The 20088-nt window shown below is 36.2% G+C and overlaps 2 protein-coding genes across 3 annotated transcripts; both read left to right on the forward strand.

Moving 5' to 3' along the window:
- The first annotated feature begins 8702 nt into the window (after positions 1-8702).
- LOC103954756 (arogenate dehydratase 3) lies at positions 8703-10186 on the forward strand. Its single transcript, XM_009366576.3, has one exon. The coding sequence runs from the start codon at positions 8796-8798 to the stop codon at positions 10077-10079; it is 1284 nt and encodes a 427-aa protein (XP_009364851.2). The 5' UTR covers positions 8703-8795; the 3' UTR covers positions 10080-10186.
- Positions 10187-18744: 8558 nt separating this feature from the next.
- On the forward strand, positions 18745-19848 carry LOC103954755 (putative phytosulfokines 6). 2 transcript variants are annotated; one of them, XM_009366573.3, is made up of 3 exons: positions 18745-19178; positions 19385-19461; positions 19602-19848. In XM_009366573.3, the coding sequence occupies exons 1-3, from the start codon at positions 19079-19081 to the stop codon at positions 19710-19712; spliced, it is 288 nt and encodes a 95-aa protein (XP_009364848.2). In that variant the 5' UTR covers positions 18745-19078; the 3' UTR covers positions 19713-19848. The 2 variants fall into 2 exon arrangements, with proteins under 2 accessions (XP_009364848.2, XP_009364849.2); XM_009366574.3 differs by having other exon boundaries at positions 18765-19178; positions 19605-19848.
- Positions 19849-20088: the final 240 nt, after the last annotated feature.

A 20088-nucleotide genomic window follows, 5' to 3' on the forward strand; every position in this document is an offset into this window, starting at 1 on the left:
AACTAAAAAGATTTAAGATAATCATAAAACACAAACTTAAGCAGGATACATGCATTATAGCTCCAAAAATGCATGTATCTTATTATACTTCTTAAATCCGAGTTGCTACTTATTAAAATAATGTCTTTTGTTTTCCTCGAGTTTTGTTTGGTCTTCTCAATCTTTTAGATGTCCCAAGGACTCTAGATCGTAGAGCACTCCATATGAAATGATAAGTATACAAATGATAGATAGGTAGGGTTCACTATCTCCTAGTGCAAAAAGAGACTTTGAAAACCCCAAACACTTCGCCCTTAGCACCACCCTGCCGTGTTAAGAACTAGAAGAACAAAGCAATAAACTCTTAACCATGAACCAGGCACTTCAAAATGAGTTTACAACTCAAATTCCAATATGATAATTCAAAACAACTTCTCGTCCTTTGATTTACAAATATATGAATTTATTAAAGGATAAATTACATAATACCCCTTCATGTTTAAGGTCTATTACAACCTCATACATCATCTTTAAAACATTTCACTTTCATACCTCACATACTATTTTATTTCAAAATAATACCTCCGTTAGATTTTCTATCCATTGGTCTGTTATATGCTGACGTGGCTGCCACGTGGCAAAAAAGTAATTTTTTTTATACATTAACAATATTATAATATTAATCCTATTTAAAAAAAATTAAAAAAAAAAACCAAAAAAACCCGAACCCAAATCCCCTTCCTTCCCCCTCACCTCTCTGCAACTCCCATTTACAAAATCCACCATTCAGCCCGCGATTCATCCCATTGAAGCACTTCTATACCTAATTCTACCCACCAACCAACCCATTTACAAAATGCCCACTCCAAAACCCTAATAACCTAACCCCCAAACCCGTAGAGAGTCCTGCCCAGGCCGTCAAAAAAGTTAGAGTCGACGAAGAAGCTTTGAAGGTGGGCAGCAGTGGCAGTGGAGCCGAAAGAACGGTGGGCAGCAGTGGCAGTGGAGCCGAAAGAAGCGGTGGGCTTTGGGGTTGAGGAGAAGGGGTTGGGTGGTTGGCCCCCCGATGAGTCATCAGACTTGAGAAACATGGCAGAAGGTTGAGGGAGGCGAGGCAAGAGAGGTCGAGGTTGGAAGGGTCGAAGAGGAGGAGGTTGTCGAAGTTGGGTAATTGAGTGATTAACCAAAACATGGGTTTGATTAACTTGAAATTCAAGAACATTAAAAACCTGCTGAGGAGGGTAATTGGGAGTGTAGGGTCTCATAATGTGACGCCGTGTCTCGTAAAACAACGTGCGAGTTGCTTCGTCCATGGCATAATGATTCAACGTCGTTTTTCCACCCTCCAAGATCTCAAACACTAGACCTCAAAAACCACACCCGCATATTAAATTCCACATTTTACAGAGGAGGGAGAGGGAGAGAGAGATAGAGAGAGAGAGGTGGGACCTGTGCTGAGGGGTGCTCGGGTGGAGGGGATGGATGAAGCGGTGGAGGGGATGGACGGCTGGGAAGGAAGAGATAGGTAAGGGGGTGGGGGTGGGATATGGGGTTACGGGGAAGGATTTCTGGGTTTGGGTTTTTCTGGTTTTTATTTTTTATTTTTTTTTTAATAGGGTTAATGTTATAATATTTGAAATGTATAAAAAATTATTATTTTTGCCATGTGGAAGCCACATCAACGCAAATGTGGCCGCCACGTCAGCATTTAACAGACCAATAGATGAAAAATCTAACGGAGGAATTATTTTAAAATAAAATAGTACGTGAGATATGAAAATGAAATGTTTTAAAGATGTTGTATATGATTGTAATAGACCTCAAACCCGAAAAGGTATTATGTAATTTACCCTTCTTTTTTTTTTTTACCCGTTGGAGGTGTTTTCGGCTTTACACTTACCTTTGCCCAAATTTAACGGGTGAAAATGCTCTTATATTTTTCTCGCAACGTACTATAAGTCTAGATCCCCGCACTTCCTATACGAATTGAATAATATACTGCATGAATCACCTGCGCATCACATGCTGAGTTGCAATATGTTTATTAAAAATCCGAAAAAAGTCAGCGATAACATGACGAAATCTTTACAGAAGATCACAAACACACACATATTTATATTTATATTAATTATAGTCGAGTCTGCATGTTCGTGCTTTCAAGTAGATTGTTTTGTATTCCCACAAAAGAAAGTAGATCGTGTTATCCCACGCTATTCTTTAATTACGTCCTGCCCACAACGAATCACATGATCAGATAACTATAATTCATTTCCAGGACTTTGCTTAGGCTATTAAGGGTTAAACTAAGAGACCTGAAAGTATAATGTCCTTATTGTTAAGTTGACATCTCTTTTATCACTAGTTTCTAATTTTAAACATGTCATATATATATATATATATATATATATATAATAGTACGCATATGCATGCCCTAATTGTACCTAATAATTGATACTTTAAGATAAGAGACAGGTGTACAATTCATGCTGCGATTTTCCAAATAAAAAATGTTAACCAACACAAGATGATCCAATGGTTGTAGACGAATTTCAAGTTCGTATTCTATACGGCATATTTTGGATTCGATTCCTACCATTGGTGAATTACACAATGATGGTTAGGAGAAGATTGAAATACTTCTATGAGTTGTCCCAACCTAAAAAAAATAGACTTGTTTAAATTATATAATTCAGGTCTAATAGCCATTCACGACGTAGAGAACCACGCATAGAGAAGAATAGAATCCAGCATTATTATGTTTTAATAAATGAGGATAAAAAATGAAGCAAGGAAAGAAGATTGTGAAATGTGTGGCTGCATGTGTATTTCGGCTACTTGCACGTTTTAAAAATGCAATATGAATATGGTGCGCAGCTTTTCATGTTACAACACATGCACGTCGTTCTTTGTACTATATTTAGCAAGGGAAAGGATCCTCGCCGGATGGAATCCTAAAAATTTTATGATCGTGATCGTTCATTGTATATTGTGCGATCATTTTTTATTAGATACTATTTATATTTAATTTTAAATTTTAAATTTTGAAATATTTTCTGACCAGCACGATATATGATATACGATCATGATCACATGATCTCTACGATCCCTAGAAAAATGATCGAGCAATGATCCTTTTCCATTTAGCAAATACTAGCAATTGACAAGTGGATGGTTGTAAAATTAGTACAAGTGGACGGTTGTAAAATTAGGATGTCCTTCTCTAAATTTGAGTTGGTTTTTTTTTTTTTTTTTTTTTGGTCAAATGATAGATTTTGTTAGATTAGATATTAGATCAGCTATTAACATGGTTTGAACTCACGCCATTATACAAGAGTTCAACACATTTCTATCACTGTGGTAAAAGACCATTTGCAATTATATTTTTTTTTTCTTTTTCAGTTTTATGAAATCGGTCTTCATTCAAATAAGAAAAAAAAAAAAGAACAAGTTGTACAATTTGAAAATGGCTAAGAGACCATGGAAACTGATATGAAATTACAGACTCTACAAAATAATATAAGAGACTGATTGATAAATTTGCATGCCTAAAAATATTAAGGGACTGAAATTCGTGCAGTTGATCAAAATACAAGCGTATTAATTAATTACTGGATAAATGCTTTGATTGTCTGGATTTGAAATTTAGGAGAGCTTCTAGCTATTTATTTATGGTTTATTATGGGCAGTTTGATAGTTATTATTTTTTCATTAATAAATATTATAGTAATAGATTAGGCTTAATATCATTAATAATTTTTTGGAATAAACTTGATATTGATACAATCTCAAATAAAAATAATAATGTATTCATATATGTGACATCCCACAGTCACCTAAGGGTGTGATCCTTAAATGTATGTTCTCATCCCTACCTTCACTGGCTTCGAGTTCTGTAGGAACTCCGAAGTTAAGCAAGAAGGGGGCTAGAGCAATCCCATGATGGGTGACCCACTGAGAAGTTGCTCGTGAGTTCCCAAAAACAAAACCGTGAGGGAATGGTAAAGCCAAAGCAGACAATATTGTGCTACGGTGGTGGTGCGGACCCAGGAAGTGATCCGTACCGGGTCAGGATGTGACATATAAGTTTAAAAAAGAGAGTTTTAACAAAACACTCATGGTACTGTTCACTTTTAACGAAAAACCACATTTATACATTTTCCTGATACTATTCACTATACATTTAAAAATGACTTTTCATTAAAAGGGAAGTTTTTGTTGGACTTTTTGTTAGTTTTCCTTTTAAAAAATGATTAAGATAATTGAATGGATTTTACATAAAAAAATTGGTACATTTTACATTTAAAAAAATTGGTACATTTTAAAGAAGGAGAATCAAAACTAAATAATCATGTTGTAAATTATTTATGAGATTAACAAACATGTGAGTATTACAATCTTAAATCAATTACCAATTTTTATTTTAAAAAAAAATATTTGACTGACATGTAAATTCATTAATACATTAATGTTAAAGACATCGATCAAAACTTAAAAACCAATAAAAATTTCAATAAAAAAATAAGGTAAATTACATAAAACTACCTCAACTATTGGGTCAGTCATAGTTTCATACCCCATCTTTAAACAATGTCAATGTCATACCTCATCTTACGAATTTGTTACAATTTCATACATTCCGTTAGTTTGTTTGTCAATTCTTCCGTTAAATAGTGACGTAGCTTGAGACGAGGCCCACTCTCTATTAAAAAAATTAATTAAATATTAAAAACTAAAAAAATAAAATCATTTATTTATTTATTTTTTTGCATAGGGGACCCACCCCTTATCCCCTTCACCTTTCTTCCCCGCTCCCGTCTTCCCTCAACCCAAAACCAAAACCACCCAACTCAGATCCCACCTGTCTTCACCTCCTCCACTTCCAGCTTCTCCTCCCGCTCCTCCACCTTCTTCAACAGCGTCACTTCCCCCCCTCGCGCTGAAGGAAGAGGTTGATCTCAGGGCCGCCGCCGTGGATGAGGATAGGCCTGAGGCCGATGCAGGAAAAGAGGATGAGGTTGTTGACGACGGAGGCCTGGAGGGACTCGGATTTCATGGTGGTGCAGCCATACTTGACGATGATGGTCTTGCCTCGAAATTTCTGGATGAAGAGGAAAGACTTGGCGAGGATGTCGACTCGGAGTTGCCCTAAAGTGGGATCAAGAGACGAAGGGGATTGGGGGAGAGAGTTGCAGATTGAGAGAGAAAATGAGGGTTTGCGGCGGAGGGATGGGTTGTTTGGGAGCTTGAGTGATGGCGATGGGTTTATTAGCGTTTTAGTTGCCAACATTGTCCTTTTTAGTGAGGCAGTGGAGGCGCGAGACTGAAGTGAAAATTGGGCGAAGGGCCGCGGTTGTGATGTTGAGGCGCAGGGGGGAAGTGGCGCAGTTGAAGAAGGTGGATAAGTGGGAGGAGAAGCTGGAGGTGGAGGAGGGGAAGGCGGGTGGGATCTGGGTTTGGTGGTTTTGGTTTTGGGTTGGGGGAAGACGGGAGCTGGGAAGAAAGGTGAGGGGATAAGGGGTGGGCCCCATCTCAAGCCACGTCACTATTTAACGGAAGAATTGTTAGACAAACTAATGGAATGTATTAAATTGTAACAAATTCGTAAGATGAGGTATAACATTGACATTTTTTGAAAGATGTGGCACGAAACTGTGACTGACTCAATAAGTAAGGTAGTTTTATGTAATTTACCCAAAAAATAATGTCAAAGACTTCGATCAAAACAAACTGAACTTCGATCTTAACTGGTTGAGTGTGTTGTCGACCGGCCGCCGGAGGTTCGGACAATAAAGCTTCAACCAATTACAGACACGATTGCTTTTGTAGGTTTTCAGTGGATGCGGAAGCCCATGACCCAAGTAAGAATAATTGCAGGTGCACATATGATGATTCGTTGAGTCATGACTTTGATGGTTAACGACACTACCGAACGGTGAAAATAATATGACGTTTTATGGACAAACCTAAATTGTTCTGTAAGTTTTAACTCTTACAATATCCTTCGAGATTTCTTGAGATGTGATTAACCAGCCTCATATCATATGTCCAGTAGTTTCTTACCGCTTAATCGGTCACATAATACTCCTTTAAGAATTAATTTGCCCTAAATTTAATTAATGCCCTTGATGTTTTTATTTTATAATCATCTTGGAGAAAGAGAATTTGAGTCAGGTTAGTATAGGTGACCGTGTTTTGCTTTGATTCGATTTGACACCAACAGTATAACCAAATCAATTAGCATTCCTCGAATAATGGTCTGGTTTTGACCAGTATCACCACTAAAAGCAAATCATTTTTAATCAATTTAGTTCGATTTAGTTCAATAAAATAGATCCAACATTTCAAAAGTTCTAGTTTTCTAAACCAATCAAAATATTATGTATTTCAGAGCATAACAAACTCATCAAGCCAATTAGGATAAATGTTTAAATAGGTGAAGGTGTAGGCGAGACATTCTATGGAAACCTCCATCTAGGGCAAAGCCTTGAGGCAGAAGGCGAAGCCTCACGACACTTAATTTTAAATATAAATTATATGTAATTATACATACCATATAACATTTTGGTGGAATACTTAATAGTCTTAAAAGAAAAGACAAAATAGTCTTAAAAAGACAAAAAAAAAAAAAAAAAGACTAGCTCGCTACTTGAGGAATTGAGCTATAAAGCTTCTTTACCTCTTAGAAACCCTAATGAGGAATTGAGCTATGAAGTTTCTTATAAAATTTGACTTCACCTAGAAACCCTCACTAACTCGCTACTTGATGCATAATCAAATATTACGTGCTTTTAGATATGAAATTTGACTTCAGCTAAAAATCTCATTAACTCACAGGGCTCGACAGTGTGTTGTTTGGGTTCATAGTATTAGCATAGATATACACATGAATGAACAACAAGAAATCTATCACATGCTAGTAATTGTGTAACGTAAGGAGATGTCCTTGGGAGCTAGTGGAAGATCCATCTTTGAAATCTCTATATAGTACTTGTTGATCAAGCTATGGTTTGTAAAAATTATTTTAACATGAGGTGCATCATGGTGATTAAAGATATTTCCATTTGATTTGACATTATTTCATATCACAAAAAATCTTGGTTGGGAAATAAGCAATAGAAGAATCAAATGGCATTGTACCTATACCTAAAGTTTGGAAGGGGTATTATATTACATATACCTGTATCTAATTTTGGTAGTGTTTCCTTATTTTTGGCATGAGAGGCCGCTAAGGAGGTTTTGCTTTCCTTCTTTAGATATAGCGCGCAGGTGGGCCGCCAACCAAGTCAAGAACTGGTGAGGTTAGAACTAAATTGAAGTTCGACTTCTAACCAAATGATTGAACGATCAAGCTAAGAACCAGTTTTTGGTCCAAATTTAATCTACTAAATTGTTCCGATTACACCCAACAAAAAAAGGACCAATTAAAATATCTCAGCACCAGTCAACTAAACCAAAAAACCAATCGAACCCGTTAACTCTTATGTGAAAGACAATATTTACCAATGCTCCAATTTTCTCTAATACTTTATCCGGTGCCATGAACAAATTGAAGGTTGATAACTTGCTATGGAACTCCCCTTTTCTTGTACTAGGATATTTCTAGACTTAGAACAGAAAGTTACTTCAAGGCAGTGATGAATAGATATCTTGTTTGTGCATTCTACTTCGAACCAAACACAAGATTTGAACCATGCCCTACATATATATGTTCTTTTCGTTTCTTTTCTTTTCTTTCTTTTCTTTTCTTTTCTCTTTGTTGTATGATGTTGAGGCAGGTATGTTTGATATTGCCAATGGATTTCTTATCACGTCATTTCCTTATGTTTGATCTTCCTTATTAAGCTGTTATTTGCAAATGCCTCTTACATACATTTCTAATGACCATGGAGTGCACTTTTAAACCCCTCCTATCAATTTTTTGTGATCCATTCTTTACAAACTCGACCTCAATCCTCAAGAACTTAGCAATCATCACCCCCAACATAGCCCTAACTTCACTCTTGAACTAAATAAGCAACTTAACGCTTGTTATCGATTTGTTTTTTGAGTGATCTCCATAAATTCAATTTCTCGTTCAGCCTCTACTCTAATTTGAAGAATGCTAGCAGCTTTCTCTTTCTCATTTGAACCTTCTCATTTTGTTTTTTAAATATCACCCTTTAAAGACTAAACTCTACTAAGAATCAACGAAATCCCAAAATCATTTAATCATCTAAGTTAAACACTGAAGTTTTTACAACGTTAAAAGTAAATAATTACAATCGTTGCGCAATAATGCAAAATGAGCAAAAGACTGAGAAGCCATCGCACTTCTCATTTTGTCCGTCTACAGAAGGTTCCCAACATTTTCAAAGCAATATTAAACCAAAAAAATACGACCGAGGGTCAGAGCTAACACGTGACACATATTATTTCTTCCCAAGTAATAATAAAAATAAAATCCAACGAATATATAATAAAAATAAATCCAACAAAAACAATAATAAAAATTAGCACAGCCAAAATAAATAAATAAATAAAAGGCAAACATAAAATATTGTAAGAAATGAGAGAGCATTAGGCGAGCGAGGGTGGTAGGTGTGAGATTTGACCAAACCCGCCCTCCACCTCCTCGCAACGGACTCGTCCCCTCTCTCTCTCCCCTCTCGATATATAAATACCCATCGCCACCCTCCTTTCGTCTCAGCTTGACGTTCCCAAGGAGAACACCAAGCTTTCAGTTTCCCCCAAAAAAAAAAAAAAAGTTGAAAAAAAAAAAAACAATACATCAATTTCCATTTCTCTAAATTCCATCCGAGTTCCCAACACGCCACACAATGCAGTCTCTTCTTCCGCCCTCACCAAACAATCTCACGAGCCCCGCATTCCGCCTCGCCCGCCTCGCCCCCACCCGACTCCCCGTCTTTAAATGCGCCTACCGCTCCGACTCCGTCCACTTCCCCAACGGTGTCGGCTCCAGTCGCGCCGACTGGCAGAGCTCCTGCGCCATTCTTGCCAGCAACGTCGTCTCCCAGCAACCCCATACCCCCTCCGACAAATCCGGAACCGCTGACCATGTCGCCTCGGTCAACGGCCACAAGACCTCCGTTGACCTCGATATTGTCCCCATCGAAAAGCTCGAAGACGACAAGTCGTCTTCGCCGCCTCCGCCTCCCAGGGCGCTCACCATCACCGACTACTCTCCAGCTCCTATGCACGGCTCCCAGCTGCGCGTGGCCTACCAAGGCGTCCCCGGCGCGTACTCCGAAGCCGCCGCCGGCAAAGCCTATCCGAAATGCGAGGCCATCCCCTGTGATCAATTCGAAGTCGCCTTCCAGGCCGTCGAGCTCTGGATCGCCGATCGAGCAGTTTTGCCTGTCGAAAACTCCCTCGGCGGCTCAATTCACCGTAATTACGATCTCCTTCTCCGCCACCGCCTCCACATCGTTGGGGAAGTCCAGCTCCCGGTCCACCACTGCCTCTTAGCCCTCCCCGGAGTCCGAAAAGAGTACTTGAACCGAGTCATCTCGCATCCCCAAGCCTTAGCTCAATGCGAGCTGACTCTCACCAAACTCGGCCTCAACGTCGCCCGAGAGGCCGTCGACGACACCGCAGGCGCGGCCGAGTTCGTCGCCGCCAACAACCTCCGGGACACGGCAGCGATAGCCTCCGCGCGAGCCGCCGAGCTCTACGGCATGGAGATCTTGGAGAATGGGATCCAGGATGACTCGAGCAACGTGACACGCTTCGTGATGCTGGCCCGGGAGCCGATCATCCCCCGTACGGACCGGCCGTTCAAGACGAGCATCGTCTTCGCACACGACAAGGGGACGTCGGTGCTGTTCAAGGTCCTATCGGCGTTCGCGTTCCGGAACATCAGCCTGACGAAGATAGAGTCGCGGCCGCACCGGAACCGTCCGATCAGGCTGGTGAGCGATTCGAACGAGGGGACGGCGAAGCACTTCGAGTACCTGTTCTACGTGGACTTCGAGGCATCGATGGCGGAGGTCAGGGCACAGAACGCGCTGGCGGAGGTGCAGGAGTTCACGTCCTTCTTAAGGGTCCTGGGAAGCTACCCCATGGACATGACTCCTTGGAGTCCTTCCAGGGGGGGTGATTAGTGCAATTATTTGATTCCTGAGGCCCCGAAATTGTAAAATTATTACCACAAAGAACAAGGACTTGGGAGAAAATTTGATGTTTTTCGATTTTCTCTCTCATTCGCTTACCTACCCTTTTTTATTATTATTATTTTTTTAATATTCGATGGATCTGAATCCGGATCGATGGGTGGGCCCATGTGATCACAACCAAGTGAATACAACTTGGAATTTGGTGTTTGGGTAATTATATTTATTTGTAGTTTTACATTTTTTCACTCAACTTTTCTTATGTCACGTGTAACAATGAACAATTAGAATTCTTTTTCTTTTCCTTTTTGTTTGTATTTTGGAGATTATTTTTCTTTTGTTTGTGGTGCCGTCTGTATTCGAAGATTACAGTTTGATTCGTAACGTTATTGTCAGTTGTTGAAAATTAGTGTTATTTTAGCAACATGTGGTTCTTTAGAAAAGTCATTCATCATTTTTCCAAAATATGATATCGATTTTGTTATTAACTTATTTTTCATATTTTTTCGGAGATTAAAAATTCAAATGCTTTTTTCGACAATTAAGTATTTATCATTGTATGTTTTAAGTATAAGCAAGCAAGCACTGCCGTCCTTTTTTTTCAAATTAAAAACATGCAAAAGATGCACAATTTAGGTGAATGGATGAGAATGTTTGGAGAGGCTCGTGCTTGGGGTTGTTGAAACACTTGTCAAGGCATGTTTTCACCAACCAAAACCGAGCGATACAAGTCTAAGTTTTGATTTGAAGCTATTGCGAATAAGTCAAGTCTCCAAACTACATGAAGAATAAACTTGGAGTTGGGGTTCATGCACTTACCTTTGTTCTTGTTTCTACCCCATTTTCACGGCTTCACCAACCAACCAAATGAGTTCCATCAACAATATCACCATCTTTCATTATTCTTACAAATGTGAAATTACCTTCTACTATAGAAAACTACTCTCGTTTTAAAGCAAAATTTCATCGGCAATTTTCGGTCCGCATACGTGAAAATCGACAAATTTTGTGTAATTGAGATCATAAGGTAGAGTTTACATTAATAAATGGCTTTCAGTGGTTGATGCAAGAAGCAAATACTTAGCATATATATATGAGGATTGGTCCCCAACTTTCATTGCAGATTGGATTTGGTCTCCCAACTTTTCATGAAGTTAACAAAATATGTACTATTGGTCCATCTGTGCGATTTATAAACTTTCACCCGAATTTATATTTAATTGTTTCACCTTTGTTTAAATTTGGTCTGTAAACACATATTAGAATTGAATATATTAGACATTTTGTTAAATTTAGAAACCTCAATTAATGAAATTTTAGTTTACGACAAATTATAAACTATAATGAAAGTTCATAGACCAATTATAAATTTTTCAAGTCCCTAGTTTCAAAGATGTAAAGTGAATTTGTTTGCCTTCCTCTTTGGATGTCATTCTCATCCACTCCTATTTGTACGGTCACGGTTAAGTTATATCAACATTTTATATTCCTATTGTTTTTTGTCTTATTATTTATATAAAAAAAAATCAATATAAAATGTTGACGTAGCTTAACCGTGATCGTACAAAATAAGAATGAATGGAAAGGGCACCCAAACAAGAGGACAGACAATTTGCCTCCCAAAACAAATGTGTCCATAGTCTTATATCTTGAAAGGAAAGCTTGGTCTACCCTTAAATGATTGGATTATGACCAAAATTATATACAAGAGTGATTAAAGTATAAGAATAAACAATGTTAAGATAGGATTACGTGGGTGATTTAGAATAAGATAGGATTATGTGGGTGACTATATAAAGGGTGGTCTTATCACACATCTCCGGTTGATTTTTATTCTTTGAAATTTTCCAATTCATTTAATTTGATGCTAAAAGTTGAAAAGAATGTTGAAGGTAAAAAATAATATGTAAATAGCATCATCCTATATATAAAGAATATTTATATATTTTTTTTTCTTTTGAACAAATTATATGAGGTAAGCCTCACAATGAATTAACGATAATATAATTCAAAGTCATTTTTAACGGGAATCAATCGTAATATTCTACTTACAAGTAAAAATACATAATATTAAACAAAATAATGAGAAAGAGAGTTTGGTTGGGTGAGCAGGGGCATGGTGGAGAAAATGGGTTGTGGTAGGTGGAGCAGTCTGCAATTTGTGCTTTGGCAGCTTTGCTTGCCAACAAGTGGTCGATAGCCTCTTCACTTCGCTTTCACCCTGACGCCCTCCCCACCTGTCCCTGACGTTCCTCGGTATTTCCTGACATGGAGTGGGCCATATTGGTCCCCATATCGCATCAATAATTTCTCAATAATTAGCTTTCTCTATTTAAACATATTGGGTATTTATTTGGGAAATTGAATCATATAATCACGCATACGTGAGATGTCTCGCTTAGTATAGCTAATTTTCTTGATTTGTATTTGGTCTCTACAACTTCCTAATTGTCATCTACAAGTCATTGTCAAGTAGGAACGAGCTCTCCTTAACAAGGATTGCTCAGACTCTCCGTGTGGTGTTTTAGATTAGATTAAATTAAATAATTTATTATGAGAACTATTAGATTTATCTTGTTGTCTTATTTCTTCATTCATGTTATAATCTCACCTACCACTTAAAAAAAATTAAATAATTGAAATGTTATTTCCCCACTTACTATTATTCTCAAGATAAACCTTACTATATGATATATACACACACACACACATATGAAGTTATAAAATTGTCTCTTAAAAAAATATATAAACAAGTAAAATATAAAACTCAAATTAAGAAAGAAAAGCGAGCAAAAATCAGAGGGAAGAGAGGACAGAGATGGGAGTGTCAAAGGAGCAAGTGAAGTCTTCAGTGACGTCAAAACTAAACCCTGCAAATCTCAAAGTAATCGATACATCTGGAGGATGTGGTGCTATAGCTTTTGCTATTGAGATAGTATTAGAGGCAATCTGAAGGAAAAAACATCAGGAGTATCAGGTATCTAAACCTGCCGCTTGAACATCCATCATTTCAAAGGTTTCAAGAACACAAGTACGCGAATTCAAATGAAAAGTTTGGTGGCAAAAATATGTGCTAATACTAATCGTAATATAGTAGGCAAAATCAAATATAAATTCAAAGTAATATAGTTGGCAAAATCAAATATAAATTCAAAGCCATCAAGGTGTGTAAATTCAAATGGAAACCACATAAGTATGCAAATTCAAATGGAAAACCACATAGGTATCCAAATTCATGGATAAACTTCGACAACAATAAATTCAAATGATCCACACACAAAATTATTCTTCTACCTCTTCAATGGAAACATAATTTTCTACCTCTTCCATAGAAGTGTCACATTTTACCTCTTCAATAAAAAAAGTCATCTTCTAAGTCCTTTTTTTTTTTAGCTTTCTCTAAATGAAAGGAGATGAAAGGATGAGTTAGGATTCGTCTTTAGACCACTATTCTAAAAATCCCTGCCTAGCACCCCCTAGGCGGCTGGCCACCGTCCCGATTAATGGCTAGGCGTTTGAAAATTAAGAAAGAGAGCCTAGACTTGCTGAGGCGCCCGCCTAGCCCGTCCAGACCCACCTAGACACTTGTCTAGGTTTCAACTCACTTAGATAGAAAATAGATAACTTTCCTTTTGCATTTTATTGTTTCCAATAAATTGTAAGAGACTTATTGAACACTTAAATAAACACACATTAAATGTTTGTTCCCCATGTTTTCATTATGTTCTAATACTTCATAATATATATTCATTCTATTTTCTAGTTTATGATGAAATTATATATATTTTAAGTATAAACAGACATTTATTTTCACGAAAATGCAATAGATTTACTTAAATCTGCCTAGTCCGCCTAGGCGCTAAGCCCCAGCCCACAGCCCGACTAGCACCTAGCGTCTTTTAGAACCTTGTTTTAGATAGAGCGTGGGAGTTATCTTGTTCAAGCTTTTTTAAAAACAAATAATGCAAAAGAGGATAAATAATGTCCTTAGCAGTCATTTTACAAATGGACAAAATTATAATTAGAAAATTCATTAAAATGTGAGTGGGATAAGACACTGGAGGTGTGAATAACATCACTTTTTATTATTTTCAAAGTATGTTAAAGGAAGAAATAGATAAAAAAAAAAAAAATTACAGACTTAACTGTTGAAGAAAAATTACTTATTAACAAAACTTGTATTTTTCAATCCTTACAAAATGGTAGGATTAGATTGGACAAGTTTCATTTTTGTCTAATTCCTCACACACCACTATTGTGAATAATTAATCTCGTATAATCCTTCTTTATTTTCGTGGAAAAATCAAATAACATAAGTTGTTTAATCTAATTTAATTCTAGACATAAAGCGGTAAAATAAAATAATAAGAAAATCTAAATGCCTTTAAAAAGGCACAAAAATTAAGTTGATTTTCAAAATTTCTTCAATTTGGTCGGTAATGCCATTTTTTGGATTTTAAATTTCATGCCCTTTAGCAGCCACACACGCGTAGCACTTTTGCATTTATACCAAGTGACGGGGTTGGAGAAGGTCCAATTGCCCATTTTTTCGTAGGTCTAAAATTCAGTAGGTGTAAAAAGCATATACGTAATTACCAACCCAAATGCTGGATTGACTTCTGATTTGGTTTTATTGTTTGCTCAATTTAATAAGGTAAGAAATCCTTCTCTTCTTCTTGTATGGATTGTTTTGTATTTAGTATATCAACACATAATTTATATAAATATTTAATTAAAGTATATCTAAGGGAAGATATTATGTGTTGCCGCCAATTTTGTGATTGAAGCTCGAAGGTTCTTATCTGAGATATATACTACAAGTTAGGGTGTCCATGTCGCAAGATAAATAAAAAAGAAACGAATGTTGTAACCATGGAAAAATAAGAACAAATGTGCCGGTATTCTTCTTAATTTTGTAAGTAAAAGACATTAGGTTTGTAAGTCGTAAATGACTAATTCAATACTAATTTATTTTCGTCCGCCTAATAGAAATGAGTATCAAAAAATTAAGGAAAAAAAATTGTATAGGCTATCAACAAATTAACTTCGCAAAATTATTGGGTTTGAAGTGAAACAAAGAGAGGAAAGTTGGGCCATCCACAAGTTGAACTGGACAAGAGAAACCAGGGTCATAATGTTTTCTTGGGCTCGGAATGGCCCAAACTCAATTGGGCTAAAAGCCTAAACCGGTAGTTTTGTTATGATTATTTGGGTTAAATGCTATTAATGACAAACTTCTGCGGTACCCGTGTCCGAAACCCAAGTAGTTAGGGTGGGTACGATAACAGGAGTAGGCTAGATTCCGTGTTTGAAACTATTCAATGTTACAAGAAGGGGGAGAGTAGAGTATCGAACTCAAGATGCAACGGTTGCCAGGTCAAAACCCTATATATTCACAAGCATATATAATGTACCACTTGCGCTAATGTTGAAAGTTGGAGTGCCAATGATCATATGGTTTAATAGCATTTGGTTACCTCTTTGTTTGAGCTATCTTGAGTTCAAAATGCATGATCGAAATCTGTTGGATGTAAGTGATACCCTTTTATTAGTTGGAAACACTGGATTGTTTCGGTCCTCTATAAAAAAATTTCTCTCTCTAACAAAAAAGAAAAACGATAAAAGAAATAAAAATTACAAACTAAAACCTAGAAGAGAAATAGTTATCCGTCATACTCTAGAAAATCATTCTTTAGAGGGTTGAATTATATCAAACATTTATCCCATAGTTTAGGGCACTTTGATTTTGTGGAAAGTCTCTGGTGGAGAAGTATGCATTTGATAACATGAAACAAAAGGTGAAAGAAGCACAATTTTTCTTCATCCACAAAAAGAGAGAGAATCTCTGAGCTGTATCAAATGGTCTTAGCGATTTATATGTGGCCTAATAAATTAAAACATTGCAGTTTGGACGGCCAAACAAGGAAGACTTATCCATGCATGAGATACAATCAAATCAATAACGTCGTATGTAACCAGAGAAAAAGAATAAAAATAAATTAGAATCATACTGAACTTTTAACTGTGAAGATAGACGATTCTATATTTCATACGTCTCCTGCTTTTCCACGAAATTGCGAGAATACAGCATGAAAATTAGTGAACAGGAAAATAGAACGGAGAAGTCAATGTCAACAGCAGAAAGCAGAACTACAAAGCGACCAATTTATGCCGGTGCCCGAATTCTGAAAACTTTAAGATGGTGGAAAAAAGGTGACAGTCTAAAAGTTGTTACAAAAAAAGGGTAATACAGTTCATGAATAGTTTGGCACAATAATTGGAGCATATAGTGGCTTTTGTCTGTAGCTTACATTTGGGTAAAGATGAAGTGATTATGGTTCCATTTTAAACAAGATTTCATTTAGATAGGTGACTACTAGCTAAGGTGCATTTCGAGCACATAAATTTATATGATTGATATTCTAAATGACTAATTTTTGGGGAAAAGAAGTCAAACTTGAGTGCAAGTGATAAGCACACCACACCACTTCTATCAAACACACGACATTACATGATGCAAAACGCATAGTCAATACACACTTAAAATGTCAATGTTCCGGTTGCAGCGTATACAAACCCTAGCCATCGTCCAATCTCAAATCTTCAAAACTAAACTTATATTTGAGTCCAAAAAGTGTTGAGTTTTATATTCTTAAAACCATTTGCATATATTTAGAGTTTTAAAATTTGAGTCTTTGTATCAGAAAAAAAGCATCGAAGTCGATACTCAAATTTTGAGTTTTAGCAATTTGGGTATAAGAATTTGATTAATTGAATTCATAACTCAAATTTTCTTGGTTGAATAACATTTTTCTTAACAGCATGAGATGGACTCAACTTTTACACCAAAACCCAACGTTGAATAGCCGAACAGAGGCTTGAACTCATATTAGACTCAAATAGCATATTTGATTTCAATTTTTCTTCTGCATTAGAGATGCTCTAATACATATTAGAAAATATAATCATGCACTAAAACCAGTAATGGGTTATATGAGGATAATACTTAGGTATTCAGTAGTGAATAATTTATATACTCACATTCTGATTTGGTTCAGTAAAAAAATGTTATGTGTTTTTTTAATTTTTGAAATCTAAAAAAAATTAATAACATGTTTATTATTTTTTTAAAACAACAAAACATGCGCTAGTTTATCATTGGACAAAAACAAAAATTAAATAATCATATGTGAATACGCAAATATTACCTGTTATAAGATATCAACAACAAAATAATGAGTTTCCAATGCCATTGTCACATAACATAACTTGGTCAAACATTTCATCATTTCATGAGTTATCATGGTCGTGTTCTCAGTTCCCTAGAGAATAAGTTAGTATTCACAGAACCCAAACCCAATAATGACCTTTGCTACGATAATTGTTTATGTTCAAACAATAAATGATGGATTCAAACCTTCCAATAGGAAAGCATAATCTCCTTTACCGTTCTTTATTAAGAAGAATCATGACACATGGTTCTCTTTGGTTTTGGTGAGTAACGATAGAGGTCAGGTGTAGACTGAAATATTTTTATAGGTTTTTTGGTTATCGTAAAGGTAAACTGTTATGGCGAAGCCATTAGTTGATTCTTTTTTAAGAAGGAAAAAAAAAAAAAAAAGATATGCATGGTTCAAATGGTTCAAAATATCCACATGCATATAGATTGGAATTGTTCTATATTCTAGGACATTGATCTTTTTTATTTTTTAATCAAATTTAGACATATGCGTAGAAGTATAAGTACATGAAAACCCTAATATTTGCTCACATAGTTTGTTGTTAAACTATATAAATGATTATGGTCCCAAATATAAAATTTTCATGTTCAAATTTATATCATAATTGCATAATCAACAAGATTAAGGACACAGATTTATACATACATACATATATATATATATATATATATTAATTTATAGAGCAATGATTTCTTGTTAGACTTCAGTTGTAATAGAATTATTATGTTCCTAAAAATATGCTTATGCTGCTGGATAAATATACTTACGTTGTCGACTAAATTATAAAATTAACTTGATTAATGCCCTAATTGTTTGGTTGTGAATCTGAATCACATAATCAACATAGACATCTTATCTTAGGAGACATAAAAGATTTAGAGCTCACTAAACAAAGTTGTGATCAAATTGTGCGCTAGCACATATATCATCAATAAATATATGCTAGGGATTGGTTTAAATAGCATAGAAACTCGGTAGAAATATAGGAATGGTCTGATCACTGATGCCAGTAAATACATACATGTGATGTGGAGCACTTGTAAGACATTGCATTTTTAGTAAGAAGTCATTTCATCTTCATATAGTTTACAACCAGACAACACGGTATTGATGCCACATGTCATCAGATGGTGACACGTAAAATGAGAACAACATACCCAATACAGTATCATCTGTCTTCCTACACCAATTAAATAAGAACATACATTTTCATTTCATTAACAGATAATATTATTGTAGCGGTGTATCATGTTATGTCTATATAAGTCAGGTAAAATTTTGTAACGATGGCAGCAGCTGTCAGCTTGACCGAAAGGTTGACTTGTGGACGCTGTCAACCACGATATAACATTGATGTTTTTAGTGTGTTTGGGCTCTTTTGGACCACTATATGGCAGACAAACATAAAGATAGGCAATGACCAAACCAGCAGCAAGCCCTCTCTCACGCACACATATACATATGATATATCATATATCAAAGTAGTGGAGAGGAGAGGTGTTGTCACACAAAAGCATGGTGCTGGTTGGCCCCACCTTAGCGGAGAGGAGAGGTGTTGCAACTGCAGGCCTTGTTTAGATGGGATCCTTCATGTGATTTATTTGACTTACAGAAGCTAAGTGAGTGCCTGCTGCTTTCTTTTTGCATGTATATTTATCTCCATCCTCTTCTTCCTTCTTCTACCACCTCAAGTTCCAAATCTTTAAGCTCATCTCTCTCTCTCTCTCTCTCTCATTTGAATTCGAAGCTATGAAGCAAAGCTTCAAATCAGGAGCTGTTCTTGTTCTCTGCATTTTTTTCATCCTTTTCTCCTCAACATTATCGACCCGTCTCTTAGCGAACAAAGAAGGTAAAACATTTGTGCCATTACACCAACTAGCTATTAGTTTAGTAATAGTGTACACCAAATAGCTATTAGTTTAGTAACAGTGTATTTTATTACATCAATGAAAAAAATCTGAAATTCGAATTCTTCTGTTAATTGAAATAAAGAGAAGTTGTTATTCATTAACTTCCCTTCTTCTTGGCAATATATAATCTTCGGCATCTTTACAGGACAAGAGAAGGTGCTGCTCAATGAAATGGCTCATGGGGGTTCACTTGTAGGATTGGAAGGCAGTGAATTAATGGATGTATGTTTAAGTTCTTTTCTTTTTTCTTTTTCTTCTTGTTTTTTTTTCCTAACCCTAGCTCGAGTAATTCATCAAGTAGATACTATATATAATATATGTCTTATACTGCTTTTCTGTTGGGATACATTATTATATTGTAGCAGCTTATGGGAGTGGAGGATTGTGTTGATGGAGATGAGGACTGTTCAAAGAGAAGGATAATGGCTGAAGCTCACTTGGACTACATCTACACACAGAAACATAAGCCTTGATACCCTTCATATTTTCCAACTCAAGGGCCTTCATTTCTTGTTATTTTCATATTCTCCTTTATTAAGAAAACTTTTGGAGAGCTAATTACCAGATTGCAGATCCTACTTTTAATATAATGCAACAGTTACATCTAAAGTAGATATGGATATTTAAGTTTATGCATGTACTCTTAACTCTCTACGAGATTTGAACCGAATACCTCTTCTTAAAAGAGAGAATAAAATCACAAGCGCAGTAAGTTCTTTTTGCGATTGATTTATACATAAACTTCTGAGATTATGTATAAGTGCCGCTACTGGTACTACTACTGAGTTACGCGTGTTACATTATAACCCATGAAAACTTACAATCTTTTGTAGGTGATTTTGGGAAATG

This window comes from the organism of the source record quoted next, unplaced genomic scaffold (genome assembly GCF_019419815.1).
Source record: "Pyrus x bretschneideri cultivar Hongxiangsu unplaced genomic scaffold, Pyrus_bretschneideri_v1 Contig5, whole genome shotgun sequence".
Taxonomy (NCBI): domain Eukaryota; kingdom Viridiplantae; phylum Streptophyta; class Magnoliopsida; order Rosales; family Rosaceae; genus Pyrus; species Pyrus x bretschneideri.

Bases quoted from the DNA above. Each gene is read 5' to 3' on its own strand.
- LOC103954755 (XM_009366573.3), top strand. From the start codon at position 19,079: ATGAAGCAAAGCTTCAAATCAGGAGCTGTTCTTGTTCTCTGCATTTTT. The intron at 19,179-19,384 runs GTAAAACATTTG...GCATCTTTACAG, and splicing joins TCTCTTAGCGAACAAAGAAG to GACAAGAGAAGGTGCTGCTC. The intron at 19,462-19,601 runs GTATGTTTAAGT...ATTATATTGTAG, and splicing joins AAGGCAGTGAATTAATGGAT to CAGCTTATGGGAGTGGAGGA.
- LOC103954756 (XM_009366576.3), top strand. From the start codon at position 8,796: ATGCAGTCTCTTCTTCCGCCCTCACCAAACAATCTCACGAGCCCCGCA.